At 43.3% G+C, this 23,680-nt stretch overlaps 1 protein-coding gene across 7 annotated transcripts in view; it reads right to left on the reverse strand.

The window, feature by feature from the left end:
• ARHGAP17 (Rho GTPase activating protein 17) overlaps nt 1-23,680 on the reverse strand; it is an 89,843-nt gene that overhangs the window by 2,661 nt on the left and 63,502 nt on the right. For 3 of the 7 annotated variants that reach the window (XM_053926240.2, XM_053926238.2, XM_024560312.4), the window contains 6 exons: nt 22,556-22,669; nt 19,934-20,025; nt 18,509-18,665; nt 16,598-16,831; nt 14,400-14,575; nt 8,879-9,478 (listed from right to left, as the gene is read on the reverse strand). In XM_053926240.2, coding sequence (XP_053782215.1) covers nt 8,879-9,478; nt 14,400-14,575; nt 16,598-16,831; nt 18,509-18,665; nt 19,934-20,025; nt 22,556-22,669 — 1,373 coding nt within the window. Of the gene's footprint in view, nt 1-3,071; nt 3,121-4,835; nt 4,884-8,878; nt 9,479-14,399; nt 14,576-16,597; nt 16,832-18,508; nt 18,666-19,933; nt 20,026-22,555; nt 22,670-23,680 lie in introns of all 7 variants that reach the window. The other 4 variants (XR_008427069.2, XM_053926243.2, XM_053926241.2 and 1 more) reach the window with 4 other exon arrangements.

Below are 23,680 nucleotides of genomic sequence, written 5' to 3' on the forward strand. Positions count from 1 at the left end.
GTAGAAGAAATCCACTGCAAATTCAACCCCCTTTCCCTAACCCAACAAGACAAGGGACTATGGTAGGGACATGCCTAGTGGGATGCGCAATGCAAGGGAACTGTACACACTGTTCAGATTTCTATTTGTTAGTAACGTATTTACACGCAAATTCAACACCTATCAGCCACAGCTGTCTTCAGAGGATAAGCTGGCTCTTTTTTTAATATGACATATAAATTCTCAATTCGTGCTTTTCTGAATGTCTCTAGCTATTTATGATGAGCACGTTACTTATATATTCAAAAGTTCCTTTCCTCTCCTCCTGCAAGCTCTGTATGGTTTACCTGAGGTTGGCAGGTATGTGCCTTCCCCCAGCCCCTCTCTCTTTCCTGAATTATTTCTTAAAAGAAAACAAGTCTATTCACGCACAAGCATAGGAACCACAGCATGTGTGCAGAGCCACCTTCAGAAAGAGACTGATCTCCATCACAACAGCTGACAGCATCAGCGCTCTCTGTCAGGGACATGCTAAGTGAGCACACTGACTCCCGTCCTCACTGAACCCCCAGGCAGCACTGGTGCTACCCTGACAATAAGGAAGGGGACTCCAGAGGCTCAACCCTCACTTGGGGTGACGAGGCCAGCGCTGGACAGAGCACCAGAGCCAGATTGGTTGGACTCTGGAGTCTGATTCTTATCAGCATAACATGCTCCCTCCTCCCCAAAGGAGTCTGTGTGTCTTTTGGGGAGGGTCTCAGGAGAGAAGACAGTATCTGAGGAGACAATGGGTTGAGTCTTAAACAGTCTGGTTCACTTTAGTAAAAAGGTTATTTTAGAAGATTTTTAAATACCACATTTTTCAGACTATAAGATGCACCCCCCCAAATTTGGGAGGAAAATGGAGGTGCATCTTATAGTCCCTAAATGTAGCTTACCTGGCTCACTGTGCGGGGAGCGGGCTGCAGTGGAACAGGGTTTGTTTTTTTTTTCCTATTTTCCTCCTCTAAAATCTAGCTGCCTCTTATGGTCCGGTGCATCTTATAGTCTGAAAAATATGGTGGCTTCTAAAACATTCTGGCTACGAATTTACATAAGGCACCATTTTTCATACTGGCATTCTCAGGAAAGCTGGTATTTGAGCGCAGGCTCCTTGGAGCTGTGTTCATATGATATTCCACTAACAAAACAAAAACAGAAGGACAGAGAAAGAGAGGGAGGCCCAAGAAGAGCCTCTGCTCAGCAGCATGTGGTGTGGTTCACCACCAATCTGGGGACTCAGACAAATGTAACCAGGTCCCTCCCTTTTCTGTCTTAATCCAGCAAGTGAGTGCTCAGGGCCAGGACTGCTCTCTGTAGTTTAGGGTGTGGTCCTGGAAGACTCATCAGTCACTTTATCTACAGTTATCTATCATTTTAACAATTTTTATTATATGCTTAGGTTGTACACCTACCCTCCAAATCTCCAAGGTTATTTTGATAGCCACTTTGACAGCTATAGGACCTAAACACATTCTTGAAATTAAAAAACCGCCTGTCAATCACCTCCTCCCTACCATTCGTCCCTCTTCCCCAAACTAGAGTCTGAGGGAATGACTGCTTTCTACCCTTCTTCAGTTTTCCAGGGCTGTGAGAGGCTTTCAGTCTTAACAGACTTTGAGTCAACCTTTTATCATTTTAGTCAAAAGAGAGTTTCTGTTCAAGTCTCACTGGATGTTTACTGTGACATGACTCATATCTATTTATAAAAATAAACTGCAAACAGAAGCCACTTAAATGTCCAACTATTAGCTATAATACATATCTGCTTAACAAAATATTATGTGATCACTGAAAAGATGATTATAAAAACTACATTATAACAAGGGAAAAAGCATTTGATGTAAAGTAAAATAAAAATGTGAACTCTGTACACGGCAAATAATTATCATCATGTACTCTCTTGCCTTTTAGGGAAAAAAACTAGCAGGAAAAAGAACAGAATATGAATACTGGACTTCTTCAATTGTAGAAGGGTGATTTCTTATTATTCTAGTCCCCTAATTTGCTTTAATAGCTATGCTTATTTTTTAATGCATTACTTTCATGCTGTAAAAAGAGTTTAATTTTAGCAAGAAAACACTATGAGAGCCAGCAAGTGTCCAGTGTTTAATGCCCACCTTGAGAGAGACTGGCTGCACCACCACACAGTGGGCGAGTGACTCACGGTGATTTTCAAGCTCAGGAAGTTAAGAAATACCTTCTATTCCTGAGCCTCTTTTAAAAAGGATCTTATTTATTTACTTTTAGAGAGAGGGGAAGGGAGGGAAAGGAAAGGGAGAGAAACATCAATCTCTTGCCTCAACAGGGGGCTGAACCTACAACCCAAGCATATGCCCTGACTGGGAATAAAACCTGTGACCTTTTGCAACACCCAACCAACTGAGCCACACCAGTCAGGGCCTACGCCTTGTCTTTTTAATCTACCGCCAAATGGTGCACTAGAATCAAATTGTGGACACCTGGGCTCCAGACTTCCTGTGTCTGGGTCCTAGCAGACTAGGTGGGCACATAAGTTTTAAAATGTTGGCATAAGACAGAACTCTGATTATCTATATTTTCTAGGTAAAAATAATAAATAGCTACCATTTACTTGGACACAACCAGTGTTTATTAAGAACCGTAAGCTGCTTTTCCCAATTTATCTAAGGCAATCCCTTCAACACTAATTCTCATGAACATCACCACTTCACAAATCACCCAGGCTGTGCTCTGCCTGACACTGCAGAGAGAGCTGAAATGCAGATTCAGGTGTGTCTGACTCAGTGTGTGCCCTCCCCATTGCACCTCTAGCCTGCCGTGTACAGAGAAGAATGGAAACTCAAAGGGTACCAAGGCCACCCTGTGACCCCGTCACACACCTGTGGGCACACTTATCATTCAGAGGATTAAAGCAAGCGTGAACAAACGAAGCCAGCCTCCTTTAGTGCATGCACTGTTAATGGGGATGCAAGCAGGCAGGGTTAGAGTGATGATTAGTATCAGGCATTAGTGCACAAATATGATCATCAAGTAGCAAAAATGCTTTGGCCAATCAGGTGCCTTTTCCTTACCATTAAATATTCCAATTTCAGTTCTGACTGATTATGGCAGGTCATACATCTAAATTATTTAATAAAATGTTTAAATTAGAACACTCTTTGCTAAAATCTATGACTTTAAAAACAGCAAGATGTGAACTATTTCCATTAGTAAGCTGACAGCCTACTGCTTTTTAGAGTAACAGTGTAGACAAGCAAGAAGAGCCTCAAATGGCAGCAGAGTCGCCCCCTCCCAGGTGCTGGCACTGAGCAGCCAGGAGTAGCAGTCACATCTGCTTGGCAACAACAGCCTCTCCCAAGAGTTTATCTTAATCCCCAGGCCTTAATTCAACTTTTTAAGGTGAATGCTCCAAACAAACACCGGGTTTTCAGAAGTCTGTCCCCGTGAAGGTTTCCAAGTGAACCCCAGTGCACAACAACGGACTGCCTGTCAACGGAAGGCCCGCTTGCCTTCTGGAAATGCCCAGCGGCCACACCCACGAACAGTGTGCAGCAGCATCGTCCATATTCATAGGCTCGTAAGTTCGGAACACTGGCCTGTGTGTTTCAAACAGCAGTCCAGAGGACTTTAAGAAATTAAAAGTTAATTCTGTAATACAAAGCTCATTGTGGTGACCTAGAATTTCTTGAGTTAGAAGAATTCATAGAATGGATTGGTTTTAAAATATTTAGCTAATACCCTAAGGAAAAGTAGTTTTACTATAGTTTTTCACTTATCTGATAGCTGTAAAGTACAGAGCATTACAGTGTTGAAGAAGATCAATAAAATAATCTGGAATAAATACATCTTAAGTAACAATGATATTAAAGAACAGACATAGCTCTGGTTCACAATGCTTCACCTAAATAAAAGGAAAGGTCTGGGAAATAAATTTTGCTCTGTCACAAAAGCTGAAGTGTTACAGGCTCAGCCTTAATTAGGATTTAGTCCCTTCATTGAACTTTGACTTCCACAACTGGGCAGCCCCAGACTTTTGGGTTCATCTCCAAGGAGTCAGGAAGATGGAACTGTATCTGTGCCCTCCTCCATGTCCTAGAGGTTGGGCTCCTGTTTTCTACAGAAAGTCTTATTCAGACCCAAGCTGTGAACACTCTGGCTAAGTAGCCCACTACAGGCTTAATGCTCAGATCAGCTGATTAGAGCCATTGTACCCATGAGAGCCTTATGCCATCCAAATGTGGACCAAAAGGCAAGATTCAGACAAGCCTCACAGTGCCTTTTAAGAGCTCACATGGTTTAAGAAAGCAAATGTAAGCATGCTTAGAAATATAAAGGGATTTAGTGTGTGATCTTTGGATGAAGATTTTTTTTTGTCCTGAAAATTTTAAACATCAAATTAAGAAGCTCCATGCAGTTAACTTGCACTTAAAATTAAATTTTATAAAATTAAATATTAAAGCTCAAGACACAAGGGACCCAATTCCCCATGCTGACTCCCCAAGTCCTCCTTGGCTGGGTGTGATGAGCCAGTCCATCACAGGTAAATCATGCCAGCAGAGCAGACTGCTTGTGAAAGGCTTACCAAAAAGAAAGAAGACATTCTTAGTATCTTATCTGACCAGCTTGAAACTGGGCTCTCAATCTACTGACATATAGCTCTTGAATTCGGAGCACTGCAGCTCCAAGTGCTTCTGATCAAAACAAAAGTGACATCTACGTGCTGCAGGACAAATGGCACGGGGGCACGTGGCTGCTCCTGAGCACAAGCTCAAAAGCACACACACAGAACACGGCTAAGCAGGGGCACTGGGGCAAGCTGCTGGGCAGCTACAAACCTTAGTCCTGTTCACCTTCCCCACCTGTGAGGGCGCTAGGGAGGGCATCTATTGGGAAACAAACAAACAACAAACCACACGTGGCTTTGTTTTACTAAAAAAAGCAGAGGTGTCATCAGAAAAAAGTTATTAACCACACTTACAGCACATGCAAATTACACATTATATTCCTGAAAAAAAAATATTATCAAAAAGATAGACTAGCCACCTAGCCCTCATCATTTGGGGTACAGTTTGGGGTGCCCCTTGGTTCATTTTCAGCTGAGAAGTCACTCAGTATGGTAGGGGAGCCCAGAGAAATATTTCAGTTTCTTCTCTAAAAATAGCTCCACTAAAACAAGAAAGTCAAAATTAAAAAAAATATAAATACAAACAGCTCCATTGAGAAAAACATAAAATTCGGCTGTTGTAAAAAATAACTCAAAGCTCCCAATTACCATTTTAAAAAACACAACACACTTAGAGAAAAATGCATTCATCCGACCCTTAAATCAAACAGTGAATTAGAGCACTTTGGGTGGAAATTTCATTTTAAAGTCATAATTAAATAAAAACAGTCATGTTCTAGATTGCCTACAAAAAATGTTTCATTAGGCAGCCCACTAAAATATGTACAGTCACCAACATACCAAACAGGTTTCCATGGAATCAGAATCATAAGAAAAATCTTGACTCTTCTATTCTCATGTGATCCAGAGATCTCCCTTCCCTGAGCATCCAATATGGCACAAACCATGTTTGTTTTTAAGTTACACCTGAAATGCTTCATTTACTACACTTTTATGCTTAGAAGGAAAATAAGCATTTTAATGAAGAATTTACTAAAAACTGAATTTCATGCTCAAATACCTTCTACTTGGATCAGGTCACTATACTTAGACAAATATATTGGGTTGGCCAAAAAGTCCCCTTGGTTTCCCCATAAGATGGCTCTAGTAGCACTTAGTTGTCTTTAACTTCCTTTGAAAAAATATTGCTAGGCTTACGGCCAAGATGGAGGTGTAGGTAGACATACTGTGCCTCCTCGCACAACCAAAAGAAGGACAACAACAATTTTAAATCAAAAAACAACCAGAACTGACAGAAAATCAAACTGTATGGAATTCCAACAACCAAGGAGATAAAGAAGAAACATTCATCCAGACTGGTAGGAGGGGTGGAGAGGGGCAGCCTGGGCTGAGAGGACTCGCAGTAAGGTTGTGGCTGGGGGACCCAGTGAGGTGGTGGATTGTGGAATGGGGCAGGCCAGGCTGCAGCTAGCAGACCCCACAAGGTGGTGGTTGGCAGACCCTGTGGCCCCACATTCGCACATAGATAAATCAGGAGGAACAGCAGGGGAGTGGCAGTGGAGCCAAGCAGACTGCACAACCCAGGGCTCCAGCACGGGGAAATAAAGCCTCAAACCTCTGATTGAAAACACCTGTGGGGGTTGAGGCAGCAGTAGGAGAAACTCCCAGCCTCACAGGAGAGTTCCTTGGAGAGACCCACAGGGGCCTAGAGCGTGCACAAGCCCACCCGGGAATGAGCACCAGAAAGGCCCAATTTGCTTGTGGGTAGCCAGGGAAGTGACTGAAAACTGGCAGAGAGAGGAGCAAGCGTCACTGTTTCCTCTTGGACCCCTCTCCCACAAATAGGGTCACAATGCAGCACCGGGCTTGCCCGGCTCTGGTGAACACCTAAGGCTCCGCCCCTTACTACATCATAGGCACGCCAAGACAAAAAAGAAAAAAAAAATTAGCCCAAATGAAAGAACAGATCAAAGCTCCAGAAAAAATACAACTAAGCGACAAAGAGACAGCCAACCTATCAGATGCACAGTTCAAAACACTGGTAATCAGGATGCTCACAGAATTGGTTGAATATGGTCACAAATTAGAGTAAAGAATGAAGGCTATGCTAAGTGAAATAAAGGAAAATGTACAGGGAACCAACAGTGAAGGGAAGGAAACCGGGACTCAAATCAATGGTTTGGAGCACAAGGAAGAAAGAAACATTCGACCAGAACAGAATGAAGACACAAGAATTCAAAAAAAAAAATATGGAGAGGCTTAGAAACCTCTGGGACAACTTTAAACATTCTAGCATCTGAATCATAGGGGTGCCAGAAGGAGAAGAGGAAGAGCAAGAAATTGAAACTTATTTGAACAAATAATGAAGGAGAACTTCCCCAATCTGGCAAAGGAAATAGACTTCCAGGAAGTTCAGGAAGCCTAGAGAGTCCCAAAGAAGTTGGACCCAAGGAGGAACACACCAAGGCACATCATAATTACATTAGCCAAGATTAAAGATAAGGAGAGAATCTTAAAAGCAGCAAGAGACAGTTACCTACAAAGGAGTTCCCATAAGACCATCAGTTGATTTCTTAAAAGAAACCTTGCAGACAAGAAGGGGCTGGCAAGAAGTATTCCAAGTCATGAAAGGCAAGGACCTACATCCAAGATTACTCTATCCAGCAAACCTCTCATTTAGAATGGAAGGGCAGATAAAGTGCTTCCCAGATCAGGTCAAGTTAAAGGAGTTCATCATCACCAAGCCCATATTAAGTGAAATGTTAAAGGGACTGATCTAAGAAAAAGAAGTTCAAAAATATGAACAGTAAAATGACAACAAACTCACAGTTATTAACAACCAAACATAAAACAAAGGCAAAAACAAACTAAGCAAACAACTAGAACAGGAACAGAATCACAGAAATGGAGATCACATGGAGGGTTATTAGCAGGGGATGGGGAGAGAGGGGGAAAAGATACAGAGAATAGGTAGCATAAATGGTAGGTAGAAAACAGACAGAGGGAGGTTAAGCATAGTATAGGAAATGTAGAAGCCAAAGAACTTATATGTATGACCTATGGACATGAACTGAAGAGGGGGAATGTGGGTGGAAGGGGGTGTGCAGGGAGGAGGGGAATAAAGGGGGGAAAATGGGACAACTGTAATAGCATAATCAATAAAACACATTAAAAAAAAATCCCCAAATCAAGTGTTGAGAAAAATTTGCACCAGCTTTGTTATGTTAATCACTTTGATATTTGGATTCCACGTAAGTTTAAGAGAAAAAAAACAACCTTTCTGACGGTATTTCTGAATGTGATTCTCTACTTAAACATATCAAAAACGTTGCACTTTTAAGTTTTAAATTGCACATTTTAAATTGTGATGGGCAATGAAAAGTGGATACTTTACAATAATGTGGAAAGGAAAAGATCTTGGGGGCAAACCAAATGAACTAACATCAACCACACCAAAGTTCAGTCTTCATCCAAAGAAGGTGATGTGTATATAGTGGGATTGGAAGGGAGTCCTTTATTGTGCTCCCAATTAGACCCACTGAAAGCAGCACTCCACAAAAAGCGTCTGGAAGTAGTCCACAGAAAACCCATAATCTTCCATCAGGATATCGCAAGACTGCATGTTTCTTTGAGGACCAGGCAAAAACTGTTACAGCTTGGCTGGGAGGTCCTGATTCATCTGCTGTATTCACCAGACATTGTACCTTCGGATTTCCAAAATTTGTTTAACGGAAAAAATTTCAGTTCCCTGAAAGACTACAAAAGGTGCCTGGAACACTTCTTTGCTCAAAAAGATAAAAAGTTTTGGGAATATGCAATTATGAAGTTGCCTGAAAGATGGTGTAAGATAGTGGAACAAAACGGTGAATATGTTGTTCAATAAAGTTATTGGTGAAAATGAATAATGTGTCCTTTGTTTTTACTTAAAAACCGAAGAAACTTTTTGGCCAACCCAGTATGTATAGTGGGATCCTGAACATACAATAAAACTATAAATCTTGAGTCAGCAATTTTAAAGAACTCTAGTCTGTTTGAAGGCTGTGCCAACCATGTGACCTCACAAACAACTCAGTTCCTTCAGCACTAAAGCAGCCTGAGACAGCATGTAAACAAACCGTTGTGGCTGTTTGCCAATAAAACGACATTGACACAAACAGGCTGGGATGGGACTTGGCCTCACTTGCAGACCCAGCTACAGATCCCAGCGGAAATGAAGGGGGTGGTACAGAAGCCCAGCACAGAGTTCCTACTCACCCGTTACTATTTTGGAGGCGGTGGGCACTGCACTGGAGAGGCTGCCATCCCCCACTAGATGGGCACCAGGAGGGTGAGGGGGTGGTGGCACGTTGGGTCGGTTCCTGGGTTTTGGTACTGGTCTTGGTCGGGGTAAAGTCCCAGCATGTGGCTGCGCAGTCTCAGGGTGGCCCACTGCGGGGGGCAGGGAGGCTGGCAGGCCTGGGCTCTGCTTTGCTAAGGGCGGAGTGCTGGGGGGAGTGGGCGTCCTGGGTGGGGTGTGCAAGGACTGCTCCAGTGCCTGCTCAGCTGGCAGACTATGGCCACCTGGCCTGGAGTGGGCCTGCAGGGCCTGCGTAGGGGGCTGGGGCGGTGGGTGACTGGGTGCGTGCATAGGAGCCAGGCTGCCTGAGGATCTGCGGGGCGCACAGTGCTGCGAGGCGGCCGACGGCTGCCCATGGGCTGGGCCTGCATGCTGGCTGGGAGGAGACGGACTTCCGGTGGCCGGCTTCAGTGACAAGCTGGGTGCCTGCTGAGCTGTCCCTGGGGAACTCTGGTTCCCTGGATAGCCAGGAGGTGGGTTTCCTGGTTTTGGAGGTGCTGGAGCAGGTTTCTTGACAGCTGCACAAAGGGGAAACACCTTTCAGTAGGAACAGCACAGTGAAAATGAACACCCGCTGAATTAGGGAGCAACACTGACCCCACTGCTTAAGCCCTCCTGATGTCATGACTTCCAACAGGATGTGATCGGGGGCACTTTACCTCTGTGGTCCTTCCTCCCAAAACCTAGAGTCTCAGTCTCTACCGTGAGAAAAATATCGCCTGACTGGTGCTACCCCAAATAGCCAAAGCCATGGAAAATCATGGGAAAACCAAGAACTGTCACAGACCAGAAGAGAACATGCAGAAAGGATGACTAAATGCAATGCGGCCTCCTGGCTTGGAGCAAGCCTGGAACAGGAAGAGCCATCAGTGGAAAAACTGGGAACATTTGAACAAAATATGGACTTTAGTTAATAGCAACGTACCAGTTGGTTTCTAGCTGTGATAAATGATGTAAGATACTAATAAGGGCATACTGGAAGGGGACTCTTAGCCCTATCTTTGCAACTTTTCTGTAAAACTAAAACTATTCCAAAATAGAAGTTTATTTTTAGCAAGTACATGATACATTTATAGGCCTTTAAAGACCTGTCATTTCACAAGTTCAACAAGAACACTCCGCGACCACCCTGCCTACAAGAAGTCGCTGCTCTAAGCCGCTCAGCGCCCACTTGGCAGTGCCCTGAGAGCATGGGAAGAAAGGAGCCAAGCAAGAAGAGGGCAACCTCCAAGCCCAACTGGTCTGCTGTACACACCATAGACACTTGCTCTAGGCCCTCTGCTCCAAGAGGACTTGATTTTTTTTAATAATAGAAATTTACCAATTCTAGAATCATTTGAGCTACAAGATAATTCTAGGTAAAAGTAAAGTAAACCTGGCAGATGGTCTTAGAATTACATCTCTAGGGAAGAGCTGAATCACACCCCTCCCTTCCCAACACCAGTTGAGATCAGCATCACTAAGGGGTGGGAATGTGGTACTGAGGAGGATGAGATGGAAAACGTAGGTATGGAATCCCGGTTTGAGGTTGGGAGGAGTGGTGGAAAGGAGAGACTTCAGCATTTTTCAAATTCTGCTGAGATTCCACCAATCCTCCCCAAAGGGAGAGGGAAACATAGGAAAGAAATGACTATGTATCATTCACCTAACACATCAACAGCACCAAGCCAGGCCCTTTGCATAAGCTGTCTCACCTAGTCTCACAAACTCACTGCAAGGCAGGCATTGTTGTATCCATTTCACAGTGGAGAAAACTGAAGCTCAGAGAGGCCAAGTGTTGTGAGAGGTCACACAGCTAGTAAGTGGCAGGACAGAGGCCCACACCCGTGGCCTTGGACTCTTTATTCCCCTTCCTCATTCCTACAGTGCCTGGCTTGCTGTTCATAGGGCCCAAATCCAGGGATGAAAGGGGATAAAGTTTGTTCTGCTCTGCTGTCCTAAAACTTTTGACCCAAGGAACTCAGAAGACCTTTTCCCACAGAAGCAACCAACCAGCTGACAAAGGAAAGAATCTGTAATATTAGCTGTACTGTGTTTACCATAAGCAACTGAAAAATGAAAATTTCTCCTTTTCTGTTCTAAGCAATACTAACTGTAAGCTCAGACTGAGTAAGATCATTCCTGATAGCTAAGGGTGCAGAAGGAATTCAGAGAAGCAGCACGAGTGGCGTAACAAGGTGACATGCCACAGTCCCCCATGGAGGCCAGGCTGGGAGAAAGACAGGCCTTGTCTAAGACCGCCTAGAAGTCAGCAGGCCGGGGCAGAGGAAGGGCAGAAAGGATCAAACATCCTTTGAGGAAGCCTGAGATCTGAGACTGCAGGAAATAGGAAGCAGGAAAGACCCCTAATGTGGCTCAAAAGTAAAGTCTCAATCTGCAATCAGGGTTACACCTGGAATCCAGGTAGAAAAGACAATTTTCCTCAAGCATCAACTGGGATACAATGAAAACAATGCAGCTCAGAGAGAGGACAGCCTTAAGGAGAGTAAGGTGGGTCTGTTACCAAGCAGTGTACGAGAGTCTGTCTCCCTGTCTGCAACTTATAAAAATGCCACCTAACATTTGTGTAGTGCTTTACAAAGACAGTGCTTTTATAGACAGACACATCATATTTAATCCCTGCAATATTCCCTTAAGATGACATTTTACTTCTACTTTACATTTGCAGGAATTAAGTTAGGAAAGGTTGAATTAGCAGCCTTATCCAGCCACGTGACTTTATGCAAAGGCTAGAACTCAAATTTTGAGTCTGAGGCCTTTTCCCGTTGATCACAGTTGCCTGTCATTGTGACCAGCACCAACCAATCCATGGGAGACTGCCCAACTATCCTGAATTTGTCCCTTCCTGTGGCCAGAGCCCTACCTTGAGGAGGGGCCTCATCACTCTGTGGGCTTCACTGCAGTAGTGTGGCCTGCACTATGGCCAAGTCAACCTTCTGAAAACGCTGTTGTGGTACCCACTCCACTCTAGTTAGTCCTCCCCATCACTCAGTGGTCCTGTTCCTGTCCCCTGGCACCACAGGATACCCACCATTGCCCTGCCTGACCTATCCTCCTTTGCTTCTCAATAGACCTCAGGCAGTGGGACCAATGTCTTTACTATTCCCCATTAGAGTGCAGTTATGAGTGACATGTATTCACACGTGAGACTTAAACAACAGCTCAGCCAGAAAGAGAGAACCCAAGTCAACAAATACGTGGGAGGTGGGGCTCTCACTGCTGCTTCCTTCCTGAGCCAGTCACACTCCTCACACCTTTGAGTGTAGGCATCCCCCATGCTGAGATCATTTTTGATTCTTGCTGAATACACACTTTTTTATTGCATTCCCCTAAATTCAAGTCAACAACTGAAGAACAGATCTATTAGGGAATACCTAGATACACTGATTCTCCAATGGGGGCTCAGAGAGTTTCAAGAGAGGTCCTGCTCATACTGATTGCTGATCTAAGGCCTTGCCTCTGGAGTAAGAGACACGACTTCCCTGTATATGGCTCAAGTTCAATGAGAGATATTTATCCAAAATATCTGGGTTATTTACCCAAACTAAATAGAAATAACCATCTCAAAGAGATATTAGCATTCCTATGTTCACTGCAGCACTAATCACACTAGGCAAGTTGTGGGAACAACCTAAATGCCCATCCAGGGATGACTGGATAAAGAAAAAGTGGTATTTACATGCAATGGACTATTATTTAGCTTTAAAAAGAAGGAAATTATGCAATATATGACAACATGGATGAATCTTAAGGACCTTAAGTGAAATAAGCCACTCACAGAAGGACAAATACTACAGGATTCTGCTTATATAAGAAATTTAAAATAGTCAAATTCACAGAGTCGGAGAGTGGAATGGTGGTTGCCAGGGCCTCAGGGGAGAGTGATGGAAAGTTACTATCAACAGGCGTAAAGTTTCAATTATGAGAGAAAAATAAGTCCCAGATATCTGCTATAGAAGGTTATGCCTATAATACTGTACACTTAAAATTGTAAGACAGTAGATCTCATGTTAAGTGTTCTTATCACAACATTTAAAAAAAAGAAAAAAAAACATGAAGATATGGGTCAGAAAGTTCTGGAAGAGAAAATGAGTGTGGAAGCTCTAAAGAGGGAATGAGCTTAGTGGCTCCAAAAACAGAGAGCAGACCCATGTGGCTGCAGTGCAGTGAGAGGACCGAGAGGAATGAGCTAGGCTCCCAGCATGTCCCAACCAGACCACATAGGGCATGGAAGCCACTGGGGAGTCTCAGCCAAGGGCTGACATGATCTGCTTTGTATTTTAAAGCAATTCCCTGGCTGCTGGGGGGAGGACCACAGGGGACAGAGGTGATCCTCCCCGCCAGCAAGTTTAGATTTTATGTTAATTAGGGCCCAGCAAGTCCTGACCCCAACCGAGAGGCTACAGTGGGTTCACAGACCCACAGAGCCTGGCCAGTACAGAGGCTGTGGCAGTTCCCATACACATCATATACCAAGGCACATCATAATCACATTACCCAAGATTAAAGAGAAGGAAAGAATCTTAAAAGCAGCAAGAGAAAAGGAGACAGTTACCTACAGAGGAGTTCCCATTAGACTATCAGCTGATTGTTCAAAAGAAACCTTACAGGCAAGAAGGGGCTGGAAAAAGTATTCAAAAGTCATGAAAGGCGAGGATCTAAATCCAAGATGACTCTACCCAGCAAACCTCTCATTTAGAATGGAAGGGCAGGTAAAGGGCTTCCCAGATAAGGTCAAGTTAAAGGAGTTCATCATCACCCAGCCCTTATTATATGAAATGTTAAACGGACTTATCTAAGAAAAAGATAAAAAATACAAACAGTAAAATGACAACAAACTCACAACTATCAACAACTGAACCTAAAAAAACCCCAAAACAAACTAAGCAAACAACTAGAACAGGAACAGAACCACAGAAATGGAGATCACACGGAGGGTAATCAGTGGGGTGGGGGAGGGGGGAAATGGGGTAATAGGTACAAGGAATAAGAAGCATAAATGGTAGGTACAAAATAGACAGGGGGAGGGTAAGAATAGTGTAGGAAATGGAGAAGCCAAAGAACTTATATGTATGACCCATGGACATGAACTAAGGGGACAGGGAATGCAGGTGGGAGGGGGATGCCGGATGGAGGGGAATAAAGGGGAGAAAGAAAATAGGATAACTATTATAGCGTAATCAATAAAATATATTTTAAAGAAATAAATGACCTTTTGTTAAGCTTCGTAGCTTAAACATATTCTTAAATGAATACTTTTCTGCTCTCAATTTTTCGTCTCCCTTTAATGGTTTTTCTGGTTAATGACTGATTTTTCTGTTTGTCATTTTTTAACAGATGTGGGCATGACCTGTTGGAAAGTCTGGCAACTCTCTCTGCACTCACCTAAGGTGTTGTGCACACCCCCAGCATGGGCACAGAGGAAAGGTGGCTACTTACCTCGGCGCAACGTATGAGGGCTAGAGCCAGTGGACCCTTGTGCTGGGCTGACAGAGAGCTGATGGGAGCTGGCAACTGTCTGCCCCTGGCTTTGGCCAGTGGCCACCTGACTGCTATTTCTCCCTGGAGCGGGTGTGGGCACAGCTGCAGCTGCAGAGTCCTTGACTTTGGGAGGACTGAGGGGAGTAAAAACCCAGTTAGATGGCAGATATGCCCAGCCAGAAAAGCTAAGCACACTAAAACATACAAGATTCTCACCTGAGTTTTCACCTTAGCAGGCAAGGAAATGATGCGAAACTTTAAATAGTTCACACTGAGCCTAGAAAGCTAACTTTTTTTTTTGGTGCCACACAGGACTACCTATTTTATGAGACTCACTGCATCAGACTGTCTTCCAATTACTGTGCCACTCAAATATCGTGACAGAGATGACCATATCACAGAGACCACAAGAAATTATTAGCTCTGGTTTGCTTGTACTTAAATTGGGCAGTGTTAAAAAACTATGAAAGGGCTCTTGGATTTCAAAATAGGGTGATTTTGACATACATGTTATACAAAACAAAGCAAAAGCTACAGTAAAATACAAGGCTCAGAGTTATAAAATGCTCAGTTATCGTCAATAATGTGAACTGAGGAAAGAGAAACTCTGAGAAGCCAAGTGACTGATCAAAGTTCAGCGCTGGGGAGTAGCAGAAAGAAATCAGAACTTAGGTTCTCTGTGTCCTGGTTCAGAACTTTTTTTTTAAAATTGCACTTTTCATTTTTGTCAAGGTTGCCAAAGAGTGAACGCCATTAGTGAAATGTACATAAAAATCTCTAAAATATAAAAGCCAAAGAGCACCGTAATGACTGACATTCCATCTGTCTTGTTGTGAGGACTGTAGTGAGGACTCATTATTATCTTAAATAAAACATTTAACCTTGATTAATCCAATGGAATGCTATGCTAAATGAAAATGTGTGAACTCACTAATGCTTTTTCTAAAACAAAAATAACTGAACCAAAGAAAATACATGGAAGCAGCAGCAGTCACTGACAAGCTCACACAGAGCTTATGTGCACATGAAGCCCTAGGAAGTTTGAAGATACTTACTTTTAACCAAAAAGTGAACTTCCCCAAATTGTGTAAGCAGAAAGGAATTCAAGAATTCACGAGTTTCTTATCTCTTAAGCAGCATCATACATAACCAGGCACTTGTTCCCCACCCAAAGATGATAAGGTGAGAGTTCTCCCGAGGCAAATTCATCTTGTGTGGGGGAAAAAATCCCCTGTGGATCAACAGGTTGTCCTTGTTTTATGTATTTATTTTCCCTTATATATGATCATTTGGTGCTTTACAGGTGGCCAAAGTATAGCAAATGATGACAGGTTAGCACCTTGCTCATCTTTTACAGCTGCTGCCTACTCTGAACCACCTGAAGTGGACTCTGGTGGTCATCTGCCCAGGTCAGTGCGAAGAACTAATTTCAGGCAAAACTCTCAAGTTCAAAAGTACTCTTTCTTGAAGTTTTTTTTTGAAGTCTATATTTGTAGTCTATTCCAGGTGGCTAAGCAAAAGGTTAAGAAACAGAAGAGCCCTTTAAGAAAATTTATCATCATATTTTATACCTTATACTCATATATCAACTCCCCACAAGACTGAAAGCCAGGCATTTGGGGGGATCTTTGTCACCTAGTATGCCTAATATAGTGCCTGGCACATACTACTCAGTACTCACTTCTTCAGTGAATTTGAGTGCATGGATGTGTGGATGGGCAGGTGGATGGATGGACGGATGGATGGTGAATGAATGAATGCCAGGAATACTATAACCTAACTAACCCGCTACATTAAAATGTTTACTAGTTAGCATATTAGATGACAATAAACAAATGGTACACAAACACTAAGTATACTTCAAAGAGGTGAGATTTATAATACTGCTAGACACCTACTGGCTTCCAGCTCTTAGCACCAAAGCAGTATGATAAAGAATGCAAACAAATGTGCATTCTTTTCTTTTGAAAACAGGAAAGGAAGCAAGCAATTTACAGTCTGTTTTTTCCATCCTTTGTCCACCAGAGGAGTGAAGGCAAAATTGGTTCGCTGCATGCTGGGTGATTCTCGGGGCAAGACTCTGTGCCTGCAGGCCAGTACCTGAAAGAAGGCAAGGGTGCCCAGCACCCACTGCCAGCAGAAGCCAGCCTCCTTACCTGCTGTCGCCAGGGCTCAGCCCCTGCTCCAGTATGCCCGCAGAGGAGGGGACAGGCCCACCCTCTGCACTGCTTTCAGCCCTAGAGCTCTGAGAAGGGGGCTCTGGGCCTGCTGGAGCCAGGGTGCTGCCATCTGTGGGCGGGAGTGGCGGCTGGAAAGCAGGGGATATGTGCTTTCTATTTAGGGTACCACCCCGCCGGTAGGCCTGGAAGTCCATAAGCTTCACACCAAAGCTACACAGAGAGAAGAAACAGTCAACACACCATGCGAGCTGATGACTGACACAGAAGCCCATCGGTCTGAGCGTGTTAAAACCCACACGGTACAGCCACCCAAGTTGCCCAGCATGCAGTGAAGCGGCAAGGCCCACACTTATGGTCATTCCCATTACCAGGGCAGCGACTCGGCTTCACCCCTGAGAGAGCCAATGGGCCTGGTGCTGACCAGATAGTGTCCTCAATCTGGCTGAGAGCAGCTAAAGGCACGTAGGCAGGCCTCACTGTGAGTGCCAGACATCACATGAGCCTGCTTAGGTCCATCTTACTACACACAAGCCCACTGTCTCCAATCTGTGTGTTTAGAGTGCAAGGTGAAAGCTGAGTGCAGGAGTCCCACCAGAGGCAACGTTAAGGTCTCACACCACACTGCCTCCAGCCATGATGCAGAGACATCATGGGGTATGCTATGCGAAGAATGCATCTGAAAGTATAAGACGGAAAAAGTTGCTCTGGAGCATAATATGTGACTGGAGAGGAGGAAGACTCACTTTTCACTTAAGCTCACTGGTGTATAAACTTTAAAACTCTTTTTTCAGTTCAAAAAATAAAAAAAAATGTATGGCTCCCTGAGCTTGTGTTTCTGGCAGGGATAACCCCCCAGGCAGATGACTGGGAACTGCTTCTTGTGTGCTAACTGGAACACTAACACTGCATTTTTGTAACTTGAAATATAGGAAGGCTGATTTTGCTGTGGACACTTTCGTCTTCATGAAGCATTACCAGGTGTGTGAACGAAGAACTTCTACACATAATACATGTGCATTTCAGAGAGAGAAAATAGAAAAGTAAAGCGTTTTCCTTCGCAATGGGTTAAAAATAAAAAGCGGAACATAAAAACAAATCTCACTGTAAGATTGGGCAACTAAAATAAGATCTTGTTTAATTTTAATGTAAAACTACTTTGAGTAATATTACCACATGTATGCAAAAAAAAGCATGTCACTGAACAGGCATCTCTAACTCTTAGCACTGCTGGTGAACACATACCGGCACTGTATCACATATACCGGACAGGTTGGCATTTGACAACGAAAGTCACAATAGCCTTAACAACCTTTGAGGACCCTACAAATCCCCTGTGCAGTCTCGTATAGAGACCTGCTGTCCCATGCTAAGTCCAAGACAGATATTTTTCTCTTTCAGAATTGGCAAATACTGAGACTTCTCAGCTGCACATCAGATTCAGTGGTTCCACTGAGGGGCCAAGTTATACCAAAAATGTGCCTCTTTATACACTAAATCACACAACTCACCATGAGAGGTAGGTTGTTGCCATGCTCACTCTTGGAAATAAGTACATAATATTTAACTTTTTTCTTAATCTCACCCCCGAGTCCAGTACATTTAGGTGAATCTGTAACAAGTGTAAGAGGCCAGTCCACAGCAGAATGTATGCCAGACCAGCAAGGAAAGCATGAATGCATATGGTACAAATGTCACCTGAGAAGCCGCATACCTACTTTATGGTCATAGTAATGTCTGCAGTGAACTAGAGCACAATTCCCGAAACTATTTAAACTCTGACAGTCCTGGTCCATAGTGGGCTACTCTCCCATGACCAGACCACGGAGGCCATACCAGACACTGAAGGCTTAACAATGCCCATCTGAAAGAGATCAGCTCTAAACACACCTCTCCTTCTTGACCAAGTCCCCTTCCATCACTGCCATGCTGGCAGGTCGCTTCCTCTCCAGCGTCCCCGAGTCACAGTCATTTCCAGTGTGGGATGAATGATTGGAATTTGGGGGAGCAAGAGGTACGAATGCTTCTGATACATTAAATTCCACCTCTGCAAGAAAAAAAAGGAACAAGTAAATATGAGACAGAGTGCAGGGGTTGAGAGAGTTTTAAGACACCCCACTGGAAAGGAGCTTCATTCTTCAGTCTGTAAGCCCTCACTACTGCATAGGCAGAAGCCCCAGACACTCTCATCATCTTAAGAATGGCTTATTATACCAGGGGGAGGCAAAATGGAACTAGAGCAGGGGGAAAGGACATGATTCAAAATATGTTACACAACTCCTCTGTTGTCTTTTTTGTAAACAAACACACAAATACAAAAAAGGATAAGGAGCATGGATTACTTATTTGAATCATAAAAATGCGATTTTATTTAGTTTGATATAAAATAGAAATAAAATGCAACATCAACTCCATACTGCCTATAGCAGTTTTTGCATGAGTCTTTTTCTCAAAGGAAATCTTTGGCAGAATGTCAATATTCATTCATTCACCATCACATCCTGAAGAAGACTGGTGAGGAAAAGACAAGTGTGGTCCTGGCTCATGTGACTTACATGCCAGGGGATGTGACAGCAGGGCTGCTCTGAGCAATGCAGGGACGGGAGGTCCAGATTTGGACCAACCTTCCAATACTTGCCCAACCAGTACCCTCAAAGGGGAACATGGAACCCCTAAGGAGCCCAGGACTACAACAAACGTAGTTTGAAAATTTATTACCTGTAGGATGAAATCCTAATTCTCTGACAGCCTGTTCAGACCTTCACAAATAGACCCCAATCAACTTTTCCTGCTTTATCTATACCTTTGCACAAATCCAACCATCTGCCTGGAGAAACAAAAAGCCTGGTTCCAAGAAGAAACTCCTGACTATTTAATGTCACCTCTTCTACAAAGCAATCCCTGGCTCCCTTCCCAACATCTGAGTTTGTCAAATCATAGTTCATCTACCTGTCTTTCTTATTTGCCATGTATTACAATTTCTCTGTTTATGTGGCCTTTTTTCCAGTGGCCCAAGTTCCTCCAGGGAAGGCAAACATGTGGCATCTAGTGGGCATCCACTATATGCTGAAAATGAATGATTCTGGTGTTAAGTGAAAACAAAATGAATTACAAAATAATGTGGTTACCAATTTGACATTTACCATATGTCAAAATACGAATACAAAGCAACAGCCTGGAAAGAAACGTGAAAAAGTGACACCAATTATGCAATCATGAAGTGATTACTGATGCATTTTCCCCTTTAAAAAGAGTTTTTACACTGTTATACTATTGTGTTGCTTTGGCAGCCAGTGGAGTCACAAAGCTAATTACCTTCAGGGAAGAACCAGTCGGCGTGCTGAATGATGGGTTCGATCACCGCGACCACGTGCACAGAGGTGGCAGCTGCCATCTCAGCCAACGTCCTGCAAAGGAAGTCCACAGAACTCATGTGCTTCCGCTGGGCAGCCTCTCATTTCTGTTGGTTGACTCAGGGTTATTCAATTACTTTTAAAGGATTAAATATTTGAGAATAATGCAAAAATTAAATCCACAAGGCCCTGGCCTATGTATATGTGGAATCACCCAGGAAGAAAAGTGACCTCTCTGGGCTGTTGACGCTCCTTAGTCTGCAGTGTGACAACAGAACTGTTCGGGAGCCTGCGGACTGTTGTGTGTCACGTGCTGGTTTCACATTGGCTTGGGACAGGGGCGCCTTCCCACTGGGACAGTACCACCCATGGCAGCCACTGTGAGACCCAGCATCAGCACAAACCAAACCTGGCGATGAGACAGCCAAGAGCATGATTGTTCCAGTGTCCTTTTATCAAGTCACAAAGTCTGAGCCCCTGTGTTTACACATATAATGAAGGCTGTCGTATAGTACATGAACTGGTCCCAAGATGCGTGTTCAGAAGTTGAAAGTGTCTGAATGCCAGAGCTCAAAAGGAAAACCATAAATGAGATTCATCATCTCTGCTTGTCAAGCTCATATTCCAGTTTGGGAACAGGACACCATGGAAGCAGACAAGGTGCAAAGGCCCAACATTCACTGAGCGCCTACCGTGCGTCAGTGCTTCAGGTTCTTTGCCGTATTTAACTCGATTTTTTCAACATGGGGACTGTTATGTTGTATTATGTCTTGGTACTTTATTTTATCACAGAAGATGCTGTACTCCCAAAAAGCTGGGTCCCAGGTGTGACTGCCCCAAATCTATCTATCTCCTTTCTATTACTACTCTGACCTTTCTTCCCTCCCAGGCAAGAAGAACATTTTCACCCCAATTTCCAACCAAGCCAAAGTTCTAGCTCCTTTCAAATTCCAGCTTAAAAGGCAAGCTCTGCCTGCAAATTCTCCTCCCTGCCCACCCCTTTCCTACGCCCCCTCTTCCCATCTGGATTCGAGTCACTCTCCAGCCTTAGGGTCCCACTGGACTAGGGAGGAACCGTCTACTCAGGTTCTTTTTGAGAAGGTGCTATTTTGTCTATTGATTCGCAAGACCTTTTACATATCCTGGGTACTTCTGGAGGAACTCCTTCCTAGTTTGTAAACTGTCATTAGTTTAAGGAGCTTTCTGACATACAGAAGTTTCTAGTTGTAACTAGAGACAAATCTATCAATTTTTAAGTTGTTTCTTACATTGGAAAATTCTTCTCTATCTTAAAAACTAGTAAGTATTTACCTTTATGGCATCACTTTTTATGGCAACATGGTTTAACTCCTTGGTGTACAGGGAATTTACTTGCTATAAGATACAATTTATGTAGTTAACGTTGTATATCTACTTATCTTTCACTTTGCTTTATGATGTTAGATCTTTGTACATAATCTGATAAATACTTTCTGAAACAAGACTGGGCACATATGAGTATGAATGAATAAAAGGTAAAAAGAGAGACTTTGATCCAGAACATCATTGCACTTTTTAATGCATACCTGACCCACTGTGGTTTATGAAGTTGGCCAGCAGTGATGGGAGGCAGGACAGGGTGGTAAAGCTTAGGGACAGAGACTGTAGCCAGCACCTGGGCTCCACCACTTCCTTACTGTGAACCTTACCCAACTACTTGCCCTCTCTAAGCATCAGGCTCATTTGTAAAAAGGAGGACAATAGAATCTCCTTCAAAAGGTTATTTGCAAGGATTAAATAAGATCATCTTAATGCCACCATCACAGTAAATAAACATCAATGTTAGTGATCTCCCAACTATCGAAATGATCTCCCTGATCCACTTCCCTATTCAATCTATGCTTCTCAATGCCAACAAAATTAGCTTTTTAAATGCAATTTGATCAAGTCTTTCTTGTGCTTAGAAATCTTGATGGTCACCCTCTCTTCATGACCCATAAAATAAGTTTTAAATACCTCAGGAAGATATGTGAGGCCCTTCATAACCTGGCTCTGGCTTCATTAACCCCAGTCACAACCTCATGTCCCCTGTGCTCAAGTTATACAAGACCATGCAACATCTCCTAACATTAGATACCTGGTACTTCCGTGCCTGCAACACCTCTGCTCTTCCAGGTCCCACCTGTAGGGAGCTATTTACCAAAGTACAGCTCAAGTGCCATTTCCAGAGCAGAGATCTCCACGAACTTCTCAGCCTGAACTGTGGCCCTTCAACAAGTACTAGTGCTATCACACTTTGTAATGTCTGTAGTAACTACACACAGCTATGCGGGCAGAACTGATCCCAGTAGCCCCTCATCTGCCCAGCTGCCCAAGATCGGGGCCCTCTGAGGACTGGGCCAGTGTCTCCCACATCCTTTTGTGGCCAGATGTGGGACTGATCACACAGGATTCTGAGAATCTCAGCTACATGGAAGGATCAACTTCGGAACTTGCCTAAGTGCACCTTACACTAAAATGCGTATCTTGAGTTACATAGTTCTACTCTCCCTGTCAGGTGGAAAGCAGAAATAAAGATAACACGATTTGGGGAAAGATGACTTACCCTTCATTTTTGGCCCATAACAGGTTAGGGCCTAACACAATGGCAATGTTGCTGGGAGTCATTTTATTAATGTCGCTGGTCTGAGCAAGCTTTGCAAGGAATTTGATTAAATACCTACGGAACAAACAAGAAACAGAAAAGCATCTGCTCTGAAATAGTTGCAGAAATATTATCCTCCTGATCAGGTTCCCAGGCCCAGAATGCTCAGGGTGTGACTAACTCAGAATGCAGCCCAATTTAAACATTTTCCAAATTCCATGTGTTCTTTGTTTCAGAGAACAGACAACTTCAGGGCTTGGAATACCTGAAAGGTCTGCCTCAATGATTCAGCCTCTATTTGCTGTATATTTCTAATCTATTTCTCCTTTATTCCCTCCCCTCCTAAATAAATCACAAAGTGATTAACAGTGGGCTCAATATATACAAACACGGTACAAACTATCTCAGCAAAACAAAAGTAGGAGTACGCACAAACGTAGTAAAAGCACAAGTATAGATATATTGCTAAAAAGAAACTGTATTTGAAAATGTTTCATGTTGTAATCATAAAAATATCCAATTTATCATATAAGGGTACCGGTATTTTTTGGACTATATGACACACCAGACCATAAGACACACCTAGGTTTTAGAGGAAGAAAATAGGAAAAAAAAATCCTCAATCTACCACCGCCTCCCTCCCCCCAGCGAGCCAGGTAAGCTACATTCGGACTGTAAGACACACCCCCCTTTTTCTCCCAAATTGGGGGGGGGGGGCGTCTTATAGTCCTAAAATACACTGTACTCTCTTGCACTATAAAATAAAAAAATTAAGAACAACCCCACTACCCACCAATAGGGGCTAGTTAAAGAAATCACCATATATTCACACACTGGAGTACTATTTGACCATGAAAAACTGTATCTACTGATGTATGAAAATCTCCAAGATGTATATTAAGCAAAAAAGGCAAGGAGAAGAATGCTGTATCTAATACACACTATCATTTGGTTTTGGAAAAACTGGGCGTTGTAAGAGAGAAGAAAATATATGGACTTATGCATGCATATATCTGCTGATACACACACCAACTCTCACTGATAGGCTACGCAAGAAATCAAAGCCATTGCTTGTATCTCAGGAGG

Source organism: Desmodus rotundus, chromosome 1 (genome assembly GCF_022682495.2).
Source record: "Desmodus rotundus isolate HL8 chromosome 1, HLdesRot8A.1, whole genome shotgun sequence".
Taxonomy (NCBI): Eukaryota; Metazoa; Chordata; class Mammalia; order Chiroptera; family Phyllostomidae; genus Desmodus; species Desmodus rotundus.